The sequence below is a fragment of the Equus asinus genome, chromosome 7, assembly GCF_041296235.1.
Source record: "Equus asinus isolate D_3611 breed Donkey chromosome 7, EquAss-T2T_v2, whole genome shotgun sequence".
Classification (NCBI taxonomy): Eukaryota; Metazoa; Chordata; class Mammalia; order Perissodactyla; family Equidae; genus Equus; species Equus asinus.
The window spans coordinates 3,179,028-3,197,449 of record NC_091796.1 but is presented as its reverse complement, the minus strand read 5'-3'; the positions used below and the strand labels follow the sequence as shown (position 1 = coordinate 3,197,449).

Sequence of the window (18,422 nt, the reverse complement as noted above, 5' to 3'; positions counted from 1 at the left end):
TCTTTGGTAGACTTCCCCGTTGGGGATTTTGAGATTTCTTTGGGTGAAATTTTTAAGTTACAGGTTCATTTTCTTAAATAGATACAGGATAACTCAAATTTTCTATTTCTCCTTGTGTCAGTTTTGTTTTTCTAAGAATTCATCTAAATTTAAAATTAGCATAAAATTCTTCATACTACTCACTTTTATTTATTTTCAGTGCCTCTAGGTGCTATAGTTAGTGGCAGCTGTCCTCTTTTTCCTGATAGTAGAAATTGTGCCTTTTCTTTTCTTAGTCTTACCGGGGTTTATCAATTTTATTAATCTTTTTGAAGAGCCAAGTTTTGGCTTTCAATTCAACTTATGAATGTTGGTTTTATATTCAGTTAATTCCTTCTCTTTATCATTTCCTTCCTTCTACTTTATGTTTGATTTCCTGTTGTTTTTTTCTAACTTTTTGATATGGATACTTAATTAATCTTCAGCCTTTCTTGTTTTTTAATATATGCATTTACACTTGTGTGCATTAAGGCTATCTTTATTAGCCCATTTTTAAGTGTATCCTAAAAGTTTTGATATGGTATATTTTTATTTTCATTAAATAAAGTATTTTCTATTTCTATCATGATTTCTACGTTGACTCATAAGTTACTTAAAAGTTGTGGCTTCATTACCAAACATTTAGAACTCTTTAAATTACTTTCTTTCATTATTGATTTCTAGTTTCATTTAATGTTGGAGAATAAAGCTTGAATTATTTTATTATCATTTGACACTTACTGAGACTTGTTTCATGTTTTATGCTCAGATTTGGTAAATGTTTTATGTGCATTTGAAAAGACTATGTATTGTATCTTTTTTTTTCCTGTTACTCACAAAATTGTAGTAAATTGTATTAAAAATTGTATTAAAGTCTCCTGCTATGATCGTAAATTTATCTATTTATCCTTGTTTCCTGTCAATCTTTACGTTCTATCTTTTGAAGCTGTGTTACTAACCGTATAAATTTAAAGATGTCCTATCTCCCTGGTATATGAACATTTTCTCCTTATGAAATACCTGCTTTGTTCTAGTAAGGCTTTTTGCCATAAACTCTCCTTTGTCTGGTGTTTGTACGGCTCTCCCACCACTGCTTTGATGAGAGTTCCAGTCGTATTTCTTCATCTACCCTTTTCTTTTCAGTCTTTCTGCCCTTTTATAGAAGTTATGTCACTTGTAAATAGCGCATAGTTGGCTTTTCTTTCTCCTTTTTCTTTTTTTCAGTACAGCCTCATGATCTTCGTCTTTTAATTGACACGTTGAATCTAATTACATTTTAGGCAGTGCTTGATAAATTGGAGTTTGCATCTGACATCACTTTTAGTTTTCTACTTGATTCATCATTTTATACTCCCTTTTCCTTCTTGACTTCTTTTGGCTCACTATTTTTAAAATGGTGCTTATCTCTTTCCATTAACCTGCTACATATGCATTCTTCTATTCTTTTTTGTTTTGGGGGGGGCGAGATTAGCCCTGAGCTAACATCTGTCACCAATCCTCCTTTTTTTGCTGAGGAAGGTTGGCCCTGAGCTAACATCTGTGCCCGTTTTCCTGTACTTTATGTGTGGGATGCCTGCCACAGCATTGCTTGACGAGTAGTGCATAGGTCCATGCCCAGGATCTGAACCAGTGAACCCCAGGCCCCGGAAGCAGAGAGTGTGAACTTAAGTGCCGTGCCACCAGGCTGTCCCCTTTTTTATTATTCTTTTAGTGGTTACCTTGAGAATATGATATGATCTTTGACATAATTTAATATAAATATTTTTACCACTTGCCAGGAAATTCTAGGATGTTAGAGCATTTTAATTCTAATTACTGCTCCCTTCCCCTGTCTTTTGTGAGTATTGTTTTTATGTACTTTACGTATAGTCTTAGACCTCAAAGACAATATATTGTGGTAAAATATGCATAACATAAAATTTACCATTGTAACCATTGAAAAGTACACAATTCATTGGCATTAGGTGCATTCACAGAGTTCTGCAACAGCACCATCATGTAGTAGCAGAACTTCTCGTAACTCCAAACAGAATCCCTGCACCCATAAGGCATTCACTCCATCCATGTCCCTCCTCCCCGCAGCCCCTGGCCGCTACTCATCTGTTTTCTGTCTCTGGATTTACCTATTCTGGATCTTTCATATAAGTGGAATCGGGCAATATGTGGCCTTTTGTGCCTGGCTCCGTTCACTTAGCATACCATTTCAAGCTTCATCCATGCTGTAGCTGCATCAGTATGACATCCCATTTTATACCTGAACAGTATCGCATTGTGTAGATACATCGCAGTTTGTGCATCCATTCGTTTGTTGATGGACTTAATGTTTTTTAACTTTTTGACTATTGTGAATAGAGCGGCTGTGAACATTTGTGTATTTGCTTTTGTTTGAACACCTGTCTTCTTTTGGGTGTATACCTAGGAGTGGAATTGCTGGGTCATATAGTAATTAACTTGTTGAGGAACTGCCAAACTGTTTTCACAGCAGCTATGACATTTCAGATGCCCACCAGCAATGAATGAAGGTTCCAGTTTCTTTGCATCCTCAGCAAGGCTTGTTATTTTCTGTTACTACTTTCATTTTGGTTATCCTAGTGGGTGTGAAATGGTATCTCATTGTTTTGATTTGCATTTCCCTAATGATTAATGATATTGAGCATCTTTTCATGTACTCCTTGGCCATTTGTATATCTTTGGAGAAATGTCTATTCAAATATGTTGCTCATGCTCATTTTTTAATTGGGTTTTTTTGTTGTTGTTGTAAGAATTCTTTAAATATCCTGGATACTAGATCCTTATCAGATAATTGACTTGCAGATGTTTTCTTCCATTTTTTTAGTTTGTCTTTTCATTTTCTTGATAGCATCCTTTGATGCACAAAAGTTTTAGATTTTGATGAAGCCCAATTTACTTTTTCTTTGGTTGTTTGTGCTTTTTTTTTTTTGGAAGATTAGCCCTGAGCTAACTGCTGCCAATCCTCCTCTTTTCACTGAGGAAGACTGGCCCTGAGCTAACATCCATGCCCATCTCCCTCTAGTTTATATGTAGGATGCCTACCACAGTATGGCGGGCCAAGCCATGCCATGTCCGCACCCGGGATCCAGACCAGTGAACCCCAGGCCGCTGAAGCGGAACATGTGAACTTAACCCCTGTGCCACTGGGCTGGCCCCTGGTTACTTGTGCTTTTGATGTCATATTTAAGAAACCTCTGCCAAATTCATAGTTATTAAGCTTTTTTCCTATGTTCTAAGAGTTTTATAGTTTTAGTTCTTAAATTGAAGTCTTTGATCCATTTTGAGTTAATTTTTGTATGTGTTGAGATGAGAGTTCAAATTTGTTGTTTTACATGTGGATGTCTACTTGTCCACGAACCATTTGTTGAAGAGACTGCTCTTTCCCCATTAATTGTCTTGGTACCCTTGTTGAAAATGAATTGATGATGGATGAATAGATTCATTTCTGCATTCTCAGTTCTATTCCATTAGTCTAGGTGTCTATCCCTCTGCCAATACCTCGCTATTCTGATATTATACTTAATAATGTAAAGTGTCAAGTATACATTATACAAGTAAGACACTTTAAAATAAATAAATAGCCATTAAAATTGTAAGTTATTCTTGTGCTACCTAAAATGACCTCACAAACTCCTAGGGGCACACTTGATATGCTTAGAAAACGCTCTGCACCTTTCTAGGAAATATTGTGAATTGCTCAGCAGTGTGCTGCAAACCACGGCCTTAATGCTCATTATTGCATTTATCAGCTTGAAAATGCTTAGCAGAGAACATTTGGTGGACTGGGTAAAAAGATGCAAAGTACACAAGTGTTAGGCAGAGGAGTGAAGTAGACACCCGCCTTTATCGTATTAATTTTCTGAAGATTATTATTTAGGAGAGCATCCAGTCTTTCTATCCCACAGCTAAGACAAAGGTCTTTATTGGCTTTAAAGAGATTATTATACTTAAGTAAATATTAAGGCTGTTTACTGTAGAGAATAACGCATGGGATATATAAACCCTTAATGCCTTTGTCACTCTGGGGACTTCACTGTGGTGCCGAGGAGTGTGGAATGTAATGGAAATTCCAGGGATTGCAGTAGTGATGGCTGGCTGGTGTGGAATCGTGGTTTGCTATCTAGGGTAGGAGTTGGCAAACTTTTCTCTGAAGGGCCGGATGGTAAATGTTTAGGTCATATGGTCTGTGTCTGTAACTACCCAGATATACTGTAGGCTGAAAGCTGCCTTAGATAATGCATAAACCAATGAGTGTGGCCATGTTCTAGTGAAACTTTGTTTACCAAGGAGGCTAGGCATAGTTAGTTGATCCAAATCTAGAGGAAAAGACAGGAATACAAAAGAAAGTTGTATATTATAGCAATTTCCTTTTAAGTAAACTTTATATAGATGTAGAAAATGCAGTGTTCTGCTCAGAGAATCTTCACAACTCATGTAATCAGCACCTAGGTTATATGGGTTATAGTAATCATATACACACACACACAAACATATATATATGATTATTATAACCCACATATATACACGTACACACACACATGTAACTGCTTGTGTTAAGAAATGGGGCATTAACAGCACCCTGGAAGTCCTCATTGTGCTCCATCCAATCAATACCCATCCTCATAAGACAAACCACTATCCTGAAGTCTAACAACGTCTCGCCCATTTATTGAACTTTATAAGATGAAATCATACAGAATGTTTCCTTATGTCTGACTTCTCTTGGTCACTATGTGAGATTTGCTACATTATTGTGTTTAGAAGTAGGTTGTTCATTCTTTCTGTTATATGGTATTCCATTATGTGAACTGCTCCCATTTATTTACCCATTCTATGTTGAAGTGCATTTGCATTATTTTTAGTTGCTGGGTGTTAAAAATAGCACTTCAGTGAGCATTTGTAAACATGTCTTTTTGGTGCACTTATATTCACATTTCTGTAGGGCTATACCCAGGAGTAGAATTGCCGGGTTACAAGGTTTGCATGTGGTCAGCTTTGGCTGATGCTGCCAAATAGTTTTTGAGTCATTGTAGCGATTTTCCCTCTTTTCTGGCAGTATGTGAGACTTCCAGTTGCTCCATATCCTCCTCAATCCTTGGTTTTGTCTGTCTCTTTAATTCTAGCAGTACTGGTGGGTATTTTTTGTTGTACATTTGCTATAACTTGGATCTTCACTTCAACCCCGTGGGTAGGCAGGATGGAAATCATGCTCATCTTTGGGTGAAGAATTGAGCTGAGTGACAGTCTGGTTTGCAGAGAACTCGCTCAGCACTTGGCAGGACTGAGACGACTCCTAAGTCGTGTGGCTCACGGTCCTGCATTCCTCACCGTCTCCCTGCTCTGTGACCTGTAACTCATATTTTAACTTAAAAAGTTACACCACTTTTCAGACATAGACATTAAAAATAGTATGTATTGTGTGTACATGTTTTATTGGAAATTGGGGCTGCATCTTGGGCTGGGCCGTCCACAATGCTCCGTGGCGCCCCTTCGCTCTACTTGCTTGTTGTTGCAGTGCTAACATAAATTGTGTGTCTGTGGAGATGCAAATAGAATATTGGCAGCGAACAGAATGACAGATTATTATAGATATATATATATAATTAATTTTTTGCATTGTCAAAGGAAGCATTATACTCAGCAGTAGTACACTGCTGGATCATTCTCAGAAAGGCCGTTTCAGACTTTGAGCCTAGAAGTCTGTGATTTAGCCAGAAGGTGAGGCTATAGATACTTGAGGATTTATTCTGTTATAATTTTAACATACAGTAGTTTTGTTAAATTTGGATAATGTGTATGTCGTGTCTGAATATATATCTACCTGAGTTTGAAGTCTTTCTTTATAAATAATTTACAGTGAATAAAAGCAAATATTTGAAAGAGCCTTGATAATTATTTTAAAAATAATGAGAGAAAATGTAGGAATATGAGGCATAAGAAGAAGACGTCACACAAATACAAATACTGACAAAATGGGCATTGAAAGCACACCCAGGTAAAGGTGAACTTGTTCCTGGAAATAATTGCAGCGCGAATATGAGTGACCTGACTCTATTAGGACCATTTAATGAGTTTCTGAGCAAGTATCTGCCTTTAAGGCTGTCCAAGACATGCTTCATACCATTTATCATGGTACCAGTACCAATGCTTTGGACTCTTTAAGTGTCTCATTGAAACTACTCATGCTTTTGACAACGAGGGTACTTGGCTCTCGGTTGAATGTATTTCGTACTGAAAGAACATAAAGAATCCTACGCTTAGAATTGGTGTAAAATGCTGTCGATAAAATCCTGGTTCGTCTGCTGTTTTTATGCTAGGCTCGAGGTGGAAACCGGAGTCTCATCTCAGAAACTATGAACTTAAGAGGCGTGGAAGCCTGATTGGTTAGGAGGGCCTGAGTTGTGAGTTGAAAATTACTCCCAGCTTTGCCATGGGCCGATTGTGTGATTTTGACCAAGTAGCTTAATTTCGCTGGGGTCTTAGTTTCCTAAGCTGTACAACAAGGGTGTGGACTGTAGGACTCACCTTTTCTTCCAAGTAATTTTATTTCTTACTTAATTTAATTCTTTTTGAATAGGTAATACATTATAATGGTTCAAAATTTAAAAGTAGGGAAGTCGCCTTTCCCAGTCCTATTCCCCAGTCAGATTTCATACAGGCAACCAATGCGATTATTTTTTCCTACAGTTTTACAGGGATATTTACTGCACATACAGGCAAATGCGTGGGATAGCTCTGCCCCCCCTCCCTTTTTTAAGGAAATTATTGCATCTAGAACATACTGCTTTACCACTGAATACATTTTGAGGATTATGTTTCCATGTGAACACATTTCATTTCCAAATGAGAACCTACTTAATAGTAAATACATTTGACTAGATAATAGGGACAATTCAGAAAGTGCAAGAGTTTTCCCTGATACTACCCCCTCCTCGGTGCGGGCACTTTTGAGCTGACAGATGTTGTTCCCTCCTGGAGGAAGGCAGGTGCTGATGGCTGATGCTGTTAACCCAGGAGAGAGATTCTACAAAGGAAATACTGTACATACAGTTGAGCTGGCTCCTAGGAACAACCAAGGCTAAGGTATATATTTACAAAATAAGAATAGTTAGTGGATACCTAACAAGCTGCAAAAATATTAAATCTAGCTTAGGTAGCTCTGAGGTGGAGGGCATGAGTCACTGTAAAAGTAGGGATTAGAAATATTGGTCTTGAGAGCTTCAGACAACTGAGAAGAGACCAAAAATGTTACTAGCTTTTATCTCATCTCCAAATATTTAGCAAACATTTGTTAGGCACATATTATGTTCCAGGCCTTATATAGGCTTTGGAGATAAATGATGAAGCAGGAAGGATTCGGGGCCCAAACACTTCCGAGTTTTACCTGAAAAAGTCTAGCTGTGTTAAAGCCTGAGTGCTGACAAATGTGGGCGGAGCAGTAGAAAACAGGAGACAGGAAAGGCGGAGTAAGAAAGAAGTAGAAAAGAGGAGAAAGAATGGTAGAGTTTAGCCAAAGTGGTACCAGTTTGAAGTAGGGGCAACTATCAGACCTGAAGATCTACTTGGTGACTTGGGAGAGCATTATGATATCAGAGGATGAAAAAGTGGGAGCAGAATGGTGACGTGGTTAGAGAGCTAGGTTCTTGGAGGATTGTGGGGGGTGATGGAAACAGGGAACTGAGGCTAGTGCCTGTTGAGAGCAGAGGATAGGGAGATCAGCTCTATTTTGGAAAGGTTTTTATTCAAAATGTAAAAATAAATGCAGATAAAAAGTCTGCGGTTAGCTCAGTTACTTTAGAAGCTGAAACTGATGTATCTCTTATTTTAACATTAAAAATGCCTTATCAAGATTTATGGAAAGCTGTTAAATGCACAGTGCTTAAGTGTTTAAGTCAGGAGGTGCAAATTTGAGTTAAATCCATGCAATGATAGGTTTTGTTGGAACTTGGTGTCATATCATAGAGAGGCATTTTGTATGAGATCAACTTAAGTTCTTGAGATTGGGGATGAGGACAGACCTTTGCCATTAAGATTTAGCTGACTGGCCTGATTGCTGAGCCTGGTCTGGGGAGAAGAGCATTTTGTAGGATAGCTCTTCTAGTCCCGAGTTATTACAAACCAGGCCTCAAAGTAGTTATGGAATAATATGGTTATGGGTTGAGGGGTAGGACATGAGTAGGAAGGATGAGCATTGCAGAGATGGCTGTGCTTCTAAATTGTTGGTAGGCTCTGGTCTCTATAGCGTCCGGAGGCATTATCTTATTTAATCTGTGCGACTCTGAGATAGGCTTTATTATTTTTGGGGTGGAAGATAGAAAGCTATTATTATATACTATTTAGAATCTATGGAAAGAGTTAAATTGCTTTTGAAACCCTTCAAATTTTTGTCAAGGAAAACAAAGCTGCTCAAACAATTTCTTGTCTTTGAGCAATCAGTTTTTGTTTAATTTTGATAGAGAATTTGAGTTCTGGGTGGCAGGAAGGGTGAACAGTTAAAGAGGATGGTGGTCATGTCTGTGTGTGTAATGTGACCATTTGGGAAAACTGCCTGGAATTCTACCTGCTGGGCCTCTCTCGCACCAGTGAAATCTTAGAATGATCCACCCCTGTCCTCCTGGAGCACGGAAACATGTAGTTGAAAAATACTGTCCTGGATAAACTCTTAGATTTGAGCATTGCTGGATGCAGTAGCTTTGTGCTTATTTTGTGAGTGTGGCGAGGGGAGCTACAGAGAGAACATACTCTGATTTGGGAAACATTAGGAATATGTATCGCCAAAAATCTCACGTGAAGTTCTTCTAGCTGCCCCTTATAAATGCAACTATCCTCAGGAGGGCTGACTATTAAGAAGCCACCATTCATTTGATCATACCTTACTTAGATCTCTAGCCTGTTAAAATCCAGTGGCCTCTGTGGCTGCAGAGATGCCCCCCCGCCCCCGCCCCCGCCAAACAGTGCATGTATGCATAGATGTATAGTATTTGCAGGTAGTTTTCGCGGGGTTCATGGATCTCCTGAAGCCCATTCTAAGCATACATTAATTTCATAGACCTCTTTCTGAACAACAGATGCTCTGGGGACCAGAAATTTGAATGAATTTGAAGAAATGACAGACAAAAGAGGTTTTTATGAGGCCTAGGACTCTGCCCAGAAAGGGCTGACTGAGTAGAAAGAAGACAAAGTGCAGATGATAGAGGCCCACCTAGTCCTGGGAGAAAGGAGAAAGGCTTCGTGCTTTCTTGGTGCAAAGAGAAATAGCCACATTTACAAAGTGTGTTCTCCTCAAGCACAGTGAAAGTGTAGCGATGCTGTGGACTTTAAAATTATGCTCAAGTGGAAACTAAAGCATGGATTCCTCCCCCGACCCTCCAGTTACACTTTAATTTGAATTGTTGTTTTGAGTTTGTCTTTGAACTAAATTAATATATTATCAGTAGAGGAAAGGGCTTACTGAAAAAGTAATTTTATTATGTTTTGAGCTTTAGTACAGAGTGAAGTCTTGCTTCTTAACATAAAAATATTTTCTGGAAAAGTTTTAATTCATAAGCAAAATGACATCATTTTTCAGTTTTAAATGTATAGTTTCTTGTCTCTTAGGGTTTTATCTGTCAGTTGCAGTTAATTAAATCCCTTCTCATTTTTGGATAATATATTAGGTAGTTTCAATATCGAGGCTATGAAAATTGTTTCATTCTATGTCCTGAAATAGCTTTTTAATTTTGCATTTAAGAAATTAAGTTTAGGAGCTCTTTCATTACTGTATTCAACCTTTAGGTTAAAACACTTACTACTCAGTTCCTGAAACACAGTTTTCAACAGATATTTTACTTGGACGTTCCTAACCTCTAAACTACTTCTTCCTGAAGTACAAAATTATCCAAAGGGCGTAATAATAATATATCAATTGATGTGGTCAGCAATCATTTTATTTGGACTTGGGGAATCATAAAACTTTTTGTTATTAGTTTAGTGTAGAAATTTTGAATGTATTGTCTTTGAGTAGCATGTGGATAAAGTTAAGAATAAATAGAATAAAAATCATGTTTATCTTTTCCTTAGTAGACCCATTTTGTTTATGAATGAAGTTTGAGTTCTTTGAATTACGTTAGTATTTCTCCAAACTGGAAATCACTTTATTCAAGGACCTGCCAGGCGAGGTTTTGAAGCTGCTGCCAGCTTTCTGCCTCTGTCTCTGCTCCCCTCCTACGTTGTTTCCAGCCCACCGCCCATCCTTTGGAATTTCACAGTTCTTGCTTTAATGCAGATTCTGCTGTAGGTGAGGAGGACTGTTGGCCAAACTTGGAACTGCAAGCTGTTTTCTCAAAAGAGGAATTTAAGGGTCTATCGAAAATTTGGAATGCCTGTGTTTGCCAACGGACGTTTGAGAAACAGAAGAGCTTGTTAAGCTTACTTGAGTCTTAAAATTAACCCCTACTCTACTTTCAAATTTCTAAATTCTAATATTTTTGGGTCAAATTTGATACAAAGAGTCATATGTGACATTTCTAGTCTTTGTATAGTTAATAGGTATTATATCTTTGTGCCCAAATTATAAGACGTAGAGTATATTTACTTATTTTAAAGAATTGTAGAGGTTTAAGACATCTTTATTTTGTGACATTCTTTACAAACTTTTGTGATTATTACATAGTTATTCTTATTTGAAAATACTTTTACGTTTATAGCCGTTTACCTTCCTGGGTTTGTAGAAGCACACTGTGAAACCTGAGGATTGTCCAAAGCATTGCAATCCTTTATCTTCCTAAACCATAACTATATGAGAGAACAAAAGCTTTTTTCTTTTTGAGTTCATCTTGATTTGTAGCAGTTTTCCGAGGTAGGTGGAATTAGTGAATTAGCTTTTATATTTCCGCTAGAGTTTTGTTTACTGAGTGATTTAAGAAGCAGTGTGGATTACTGATGCACTCTCAGGGACTTAGAGGTGAAGTGCCTCCCGATTTGTAGTGGCTTTGAAACAACATTAGCAGGTAGGCAAGGTTAAGAAACATGGCGGCTTTTGTGTGTCTTTGCGTGGGCGTCAAGCTTTTGTGTGTCTTTGCGTGGGCGTCAAGCTTCAGGAGTTTAGTGTCCAGTTTCTAAAAATCCTACTAACAAATATTTAGAATTCTGTTGGCCTTTGTCTCAGTCATCTCCACGTTTCTCATTTCTAGCTTAAAAACATGTCCATTTAAAAAATTTAAGATATCGCTAATTTCATCCAAAATCTGTCATAAATCTCTGACATAATTTGGTTTCTAAACAATAACCAAATAATTTACTTTTATTTATGCGATGAGAATAACAACTGGTATTTATTGTGTATACTTATGCAATTTTATAGATGGAGTTTTAACATTGAATGCGGAGAACACTAATTATGCCTGTCAAGTTCCAAACTTCCATAAATGTGAAATCTGTCTGCTATCTTTTCCAAAAGAGTCCCAGTTTCAACGCCACATGAGGGATCACGAGCGAAATGACAAGGTATGTATTTTCAAAAGGGATATCAGAAATGTGAGCGTTGAAACTGGAGGTATTGTAAAAATCAACATGGAAAATAAAAATTTTTCTCATGACTTAGATTCCTAAATTGTGGAGTGTTTTATATTATATAAATATTTTGACCTTTTGTTTTTAGTTGTAGTTGTATTCCTAGACATTATTAGGTAATGAGAGAGAGAGTTTGTCTAGTGAATCTATGTATATATTGAAGTTATTTATGAATGGACAAAGAAATACTCTTAAAATACAACTTTTCCCAGTAGTTTCGATTTCCTAGGTGACTGAGCACAGAATTGGTTTATCTTGATGTGTTTTTCTCCAGCAGAGTGTTACCCTTTTATTATCTCGAATACCATTTTAAAATGGTATTTGAGATATTTTAGATCGTATTTCAGCAGGGAACAACACTATCTTAAATAGAGATTTGAACACTTTTTTGCAGTGCCCCTTGTGGGATATGTCAAAGATGTTAGTGTCTTGATGGAATGGTCTGCCTGATAGATGGAAAGTGGCAGTTAAAACTACAATTAAAAAAGTGATTGCTGACTTTTCTCTAGGTTTGGAGAATGTCAGCTAGTGAGCCATTGAGACCAGAAAAACACCAGGGATCTCTTCTCTAGAGAACAGTGTATGACCAACTCTGGCTTTACTTTCAGCATGAACGATAATGCTGTAACCAGTATCCACTGGCGTTATCTTCCCAAGTTCAAGATGTGAAAATACAGACTCATTAGGGTCTTGATATTTCAGAGAGAAATACCAGTGATTACTTTATCTTTCTACAAGTAAAAGGCATTTGGGGAAAACTTTAGAGTGGGACAAGCAACTCTTTTAAAATCTAGTAAAAATTTTGATGACTACTTATTTTACTTAAAGTGATTTTGTTTATAGCCATGGAGTTGGTCAGAAAGGAAAGGAAAAATCCTACCCAACGAGTGGGAGTTTCTCACGTTTGTTTTCTTAGAGGCTGCATCCTGATACATTTATATGCCGTATTTCTTATTAGAAATGTTTTCTGTATAGATGTGTTGTCGTCCTTATAATTCTTTGGTAAATTCTGTAAGGAGCTTTACTGTGTCCATTTTGCGTTTATTGACTTCAGAAGTTCCTTAGAAAGATTGTAGATTCTGGTACTTGTGAATATTTGAATGACATTTATTGTGGAAAGATTATATTTCAGTGGCTTCTTGACTTTTCTCTCCAAATAGCCACATCGATGTGACCAGTGCCCCCAAACATTTAATGTTGAATTCAACCTGACACTTCATAAATGTACCCACAATGGGGAAGATCCTACCTGTCCTGTGTGTCACAAGAAATTCTCCAGAGTGGCTAGTCTCAAAGCGCATATTATGCTGCATGAGAAGGAAGAGGTAATTGATTATTTTGGCCTATACTTTGTTAACTGATCTTTAACATGCATCTACTATTTAGGAGGATTTTAGGTATAAACTAGTTCAAAAAGCCTTTCTTATAGATTTCAAGGAGTTAATTATCATTAAATTTGCCTGGGCGAATCTTCAGTTTACTGATAAACCTTTTATTTTCTGGCTATACCTTAGAGCAGAGACATTTTAATGTGTAGTATATTTGGAGGGTCAAAATATGTCCATGTTGGCTAGAAGAGACCCCCCCCTTTTTTTTTTTTAACAGAAATTAACTTTTGTAGGATTCTGTAGTGGCCAAAAGTAGATTTTCTGCCTCTGAAGATGGTAGAATCTCCTCACTTTGCTCCTGGATCCCTTGACATGTTTGAGAGAAGAGAAGAAATGCGTGATGACCCAAGGCAGTTTATATATAAAGTGAACAATCCTGAAAGGAGCCCAGGTGTAGCCTTGGGGCAGCTTCAAGGCTGACAGGCTACACTGGCCATGTGTACAGAAGAGGCCTCTATGTTGCTGGAGTGGATGCGCCTAATTTGAAGTGTAAATGGCTGTTGCTTTAAAAATAGCACATCTTCCCCCCCTCAGCCAAATTATTATCGTAGAAAATTAGGAAAATGAAAAAACGTAAAAAGGAGAAAATAAAATTACCTCTAATCTACCATCCAGGGATAATTATGGATAACTATTTGGTATATTTTCCTCCTGAGACAGAAAAACAAATACAGTATTTAATTGCATATATAAAATTTGCATCTTAAAAATTGAGTTCATACTTTCCATGTAGCTTTGTATCCTCTTTTTATATATGCCTTTAATTTTTAATATTAAATAATTTGTTTCTATCTTTTTAAATCTTCTTGTATCCGTGATGCATATTTATTTTGGAAAAAGTTAGAAACTAGAGATTAACTAAAGTAACATTATTAAAAGAACCAGTAATCACACCTGTTGGAGAGAGTGCACATATAGTCTCTCAAGCTTATTTTTTTGCTGTACATGCTTTCCACAATAGTTTATATATTTAAGAATAGTTTTTTTAATACAAAAATAGGTATGCTACTCTTTGGTAATCTACCCATTTCCCTTAATATGTTGTAAATATATTTTCCCCCTTTTCACTTACTATATCCTAAATGTTTTCCTCATGTCAATATTGTAAATTACTCTAAGTCTTCAGCATCTAGACATAGCATAGTGATATTTGATCATTTCCTTTATTATTTAACATTTAACTTGTTTATACCTTTTCCATATTATAAATAATACATCTTTATGTGTATCTTTAGTTATTTCATTAGGATGGATTCCTACAGGTGGGTTTCCTGAGTTAACAAGACTTTTTTAAGTTCTTTGCAGAATGCCCCCTTATGTTCTAGAGAGTGTGCTGCTTTATGCCTTCCCCTGCAGAGCGTAGGCACGCCTGTCTCACTCAGCCGTAGTGCAGTGCTATTCAGAATTGGCCACTGTTTTACTTTTAAAAAGCAGAAAATGTTTTTATTAAATAATGGCGTATTAAAATATTTTGGAATAAGTTGTATGTACACATAGTAAGAAAGCAAGAGTAGAGAAGGGTACATGGAGTTGTCAAGTCTCTGTCAACCTCTGACTTCAGTTCTTCCCCAAAAAGCAGCTTCTATTAGCAGTTTTTTGTGTATGCTACTAGGGGCACCTGTGTATTTATAAATCTCCTCTGCACCCCTTTTAATACAACCCATATTATTCTGTGCCTGTTTCCTTCAGTTAACTGTATCTCAGGTATTGTTACACATCTGTTCATCAGAGAGCTTTCTCATTGTTTTTTGTTTTTGGTTTTTTAAAATTAATTAATTACTTTGAGGAAGATTAGCCCTGAGCTAACATCTGCTGCTGGTCTTCCTCTTTTTGCTGAGGAAGATTGGCCCTGAGCTAACATCTGTGCCCATCTTCCTCTACTTTATATGTGGGATGCCCTCCACAGCATGGCTTGGCAAGTGGTGCATAGGTCCACACCCGGGATCTGAACCGGCAAACCCCAGGCCACTGAAGTGGAACATGCAAACTTAACCGCTGCACCACCAGGCCTGCCCTAATTTATTTATTTTTTGAGGAAGATTGGCCCTGAGCTAACATCTGTGCCCATCTTCCTCTACTTTATATGTGGGACGCCTGCCATAGCATGGCTTGATAAATGGTTGGTAGGTCTGTGCCTGGATCCAAATGGGCAAACCTGGGCTGCTGAAGCAGAGCTTGTGAATTTAACTGGTATGCTACTGGGCTGGCCCTGTCTTATTGTTTTTAACAGCCACATGGTATTATCATAATCAGCAGGTCACTATTCTTAGACGTATACAATGCAAGCAAAGCTACAGTGAGCACTATGTTCATTTACAGATTCTGGTTCTTGTGACTTGCTTAGAGATACTTCCCAAGTTTAAAACTGCTGTTTTTCACCTCCCACCGTGTCTTCTAGTGCAGTATACATAGAGATTTCAGGGGCGTGAGCTCACACTCATGCCTCCAATCTGGTCCCTCCTGGCAGGGCTCCCATGTGCCTCCCCTAGTTCCTGTTTGTGTGTCCCTTCTCCACAGTGAGGACCCTGACTCCCACAGGCCAGCACATATTCACTCCCTTTGCTCAATCCTACATCACGTCTGCAATAGTTTCACACTTGCTTGGCCCACACCACTGTAAATAAACCTACTAAAAAGCAGTCAGGACTTAAAGTAAGTACAGGGTAATTTGATTCAGTTTGCTTTCTATTTTAGGCCCACTCCTTCCTGTTCCTTTTTTTTTGGTGAGAAAGATTGGCCCTGACCTAACATCTGTTGCTAATCTTCCTCTTTTTGCTAGAAGAAGATTGTCCCTTAGCTAACACTGTGCCAGTCTTCCCCTGTTTTTTTGTGCGTGGGACGCTGCCACAACATGGCTTGATGAACTGTGTGTAGTTCTGCGCCCGGGATCCAAACCCATGAACCCTGGGCTGCCAAAGTGGAGTGCGACCTTAACCACTACACCACCTGGTAGTGCACCCTTGTTCCCATTCTTGTGGTGCACAACCCTCAATCAGCTGCCCTCCATCAGAGTTAGGTTAGTCTGACCACAAAGACAACCCAAAGCAGAGTGGGGATTTAGTTTCTGAATATTTGGGTATTAATTTACATTCAAAGTCAAAATGATACAAACAAGGAGCGCTCAGAGAAGAATGGCTCCCTCCCGTGCCCTCCGCCTCACTCCTTCAGCCTTTCCTACTAGTTGTTCTGGTTTGTCTCTGCTGTGTTTCTCTTTGTAATGATATGCAAATGTTTGTATGTTTCTTATTTTCCTTTTCTGGTTTATTATTAATACAAACGTTAAAAATCAGTTCGTATTTTTATTTTTTATTGTGATTGCGTTAAAGTTTCATATTGCTACAGGGGAGAATTGAACATGTTTACAATAGTGAATCTTTGTCAAAACATCACTTAGTAACATTTTGTTCATATGGATTCAGTACATTCTTTAAATTCTTAAATGTTTTAAGACTTTTATTAATATCATTTAGGAGGATCTTTCAGTTATATATTGTTTGTTATTTGACTACAGGAAAGCAGAACATTTTTGTGTATTACTATACATTAATATACAAAAAGCAAAACATTTTTGTATATTAGTTTTGTAGCTTGCCGTCCTACCAGATTCTCTTTGGGTTTCAGGTATATAACTTCATCTAGAAATAATAATTGGGTAATAACATTTTTGGTTTTGTTTTCTTTTCAGCTAGCACATGGGATTTAAAATAAAATCACCTTTTGATCGTTATCTGTCATCACAATATGTAGTGATCGCATATCCACCTAACTATTTATTTTGAAAAATTTAACACTTGAAAGAATGGATCAGTGAATCCTGTGTACTGTGCGTTCTTTACCTGGATTCACCAATCGTCAGAATTTCCCAGCTCTCACCCCCACCACCCACTGTTTTGAACAATTTTAAAAGTAAGTTGCAGACATCATGTTGCTGCTTCACCTCTAAATACTTCAGTATATACCCCCTAAAAACAGCAACACTTTTCCTCATTATCACAAAACGATGATCACACTCAAGAATTCAGCGTTGCTATAATAATGTGTCTTCAGAGGTCTGCGTCCAGAGGGGCGAGGAGTGCCTGTTACAGGAACGTGATGGAGAAGTGAATTTTGAACAGAAGAGATACCCCTCCCTGTGACCCCAGAAGAACAGAGTGAGGATGGGTTCGGATGGAGCTGAGTGCGGCTTATTGCTGGGGATCGAGGCCGTTCCTGCTGTGTGAGAGCCGATCTCCCAGTTTTTCCCAGTTCTCTGTTTAGTCCCAGGGTCTCAGTAAGTTTTTCACCAAGGCCAAAATCTGAGTTCTTTTTATTAAGTAGTTAGATCCAAACAGGCTAATAAGTATTTATGTCTTTATGACTTAGTAGCCATCTGAAAAATTGCCACACGTAAATTGGGTGCTGCACACCTTTTAAGCCCTGGAATTTCCTGTCCCCCATTGATTTTCATTGTCTCTGCTTTTTAACCACAGCAATTACCAAAACCCAGCTTCACAAAGATATGATCTTATTGAAACTGAACTATCTCGAACCAGTTGTTTGTGTGGCATTGGACAATTGTTGAGTATCACATTTCCCTTGAGGATGTCAGCTCTCCCTGGGCCCTTTCTGAGTTTGTCATGGTGCACTGGAGTGCTTTGTTCACAGGATAGGACTATGATTGTATAGCTTATTTTTTTCCCTCTGTGAAATAGAGACGCTGCTCTGTCTTTACAGAAAAATGAGGTGGTTGGAGATAGGTATGGGAAGCCTATTTAGGGAAATGGGAGCAGAGCCTGACCGGGGACGAATGCATGGATTGTATCACATGGATTGTATCACATGTGGTACATGGATCATTGCTGAGAATTGATCTGTGTTTGTTGGGTGGGAGTGGGAGTGGGAACGTATGGTTTCCTTGCAGTGCCCATCAGCCTAGGTAGGAGTGGAGGTGGTTGTTTGCAACAAGGTTAGGATTTACGAAGCCCATGTTATGGAATAACAAAGGAGTCGGGACAATGGGGACGTTGGCAAGAGAGTTGAAATGATATAACATGTGGCCTAAGCTGCATAAGCAAAGAAGTGAAACCTGGTGTGTGTGTGTGCGCACACGCATGCATCCTCCAGTGGGATCACAGGTCACAGGGGTGGGTGAAGACCATTGCAGCAGGTCTCTTCACACTACTCCTTCTTTTGGGCTTAGCCCTCAGGGTGATTGTAAAGGGCGGATGTGGCTCTGTCAGCCACACTGGCTCCGTCAGCCACACTGGCTCCAACCTCAAACCCTGTAACACAGGTCACCAGGATGAGGAGACTTACTGTGTTCCATTCTAATGTTTCTTCAGACAGACCCTTTAAAATTTACTCTGATTTCCTCCATAACTGGAAAGGGAAATAACGGTAATTGATCGTTTCCAGAGGTTCTTAAGTTTTTATACATTATTTTCAAAATCTTCCCTTCGGTATATTTTCTCTTCC

At 38.1% G+C, this 18,422-nt stretch overlaps 1 protein-coding gene across 15 annotated transcripts in view; it reads left to right on the top strand.

Annotated features, from left to right (window-relative positions):
- Positions 1-18,422, top strand: part of ZNF236 (zinc finger protein 236) — a 115,418-nt gene that overhangs the window by 7,854 nt on the left and 89,142 nt on the right. For 6 of the 15 annotated variants that reach the window (XM_044744035.2, XM_044744028.2, XM_044744032.2 and 3 more), the window contains 2 exons: positions 11,372-11,514; positions 12,741-12,905. The exons of 8 other annotated variants lie outside the window; for them this stretch is intronic. In XM_044744035.2, the coding sequence (XP_044599970.2) occupies positions 11,372-11,514; positions 12,741-12,905 (308 nt within the window). Of the gene's footprint in view, positions 1-11,371; positions 11,515-12,740; positions 12,906-16,653; positions 16,875-18,422 lie in introns of all 15 variants that reach the window. One more of the 15 variants, XM_070512841.1, reaches the window with a different exon arrangement.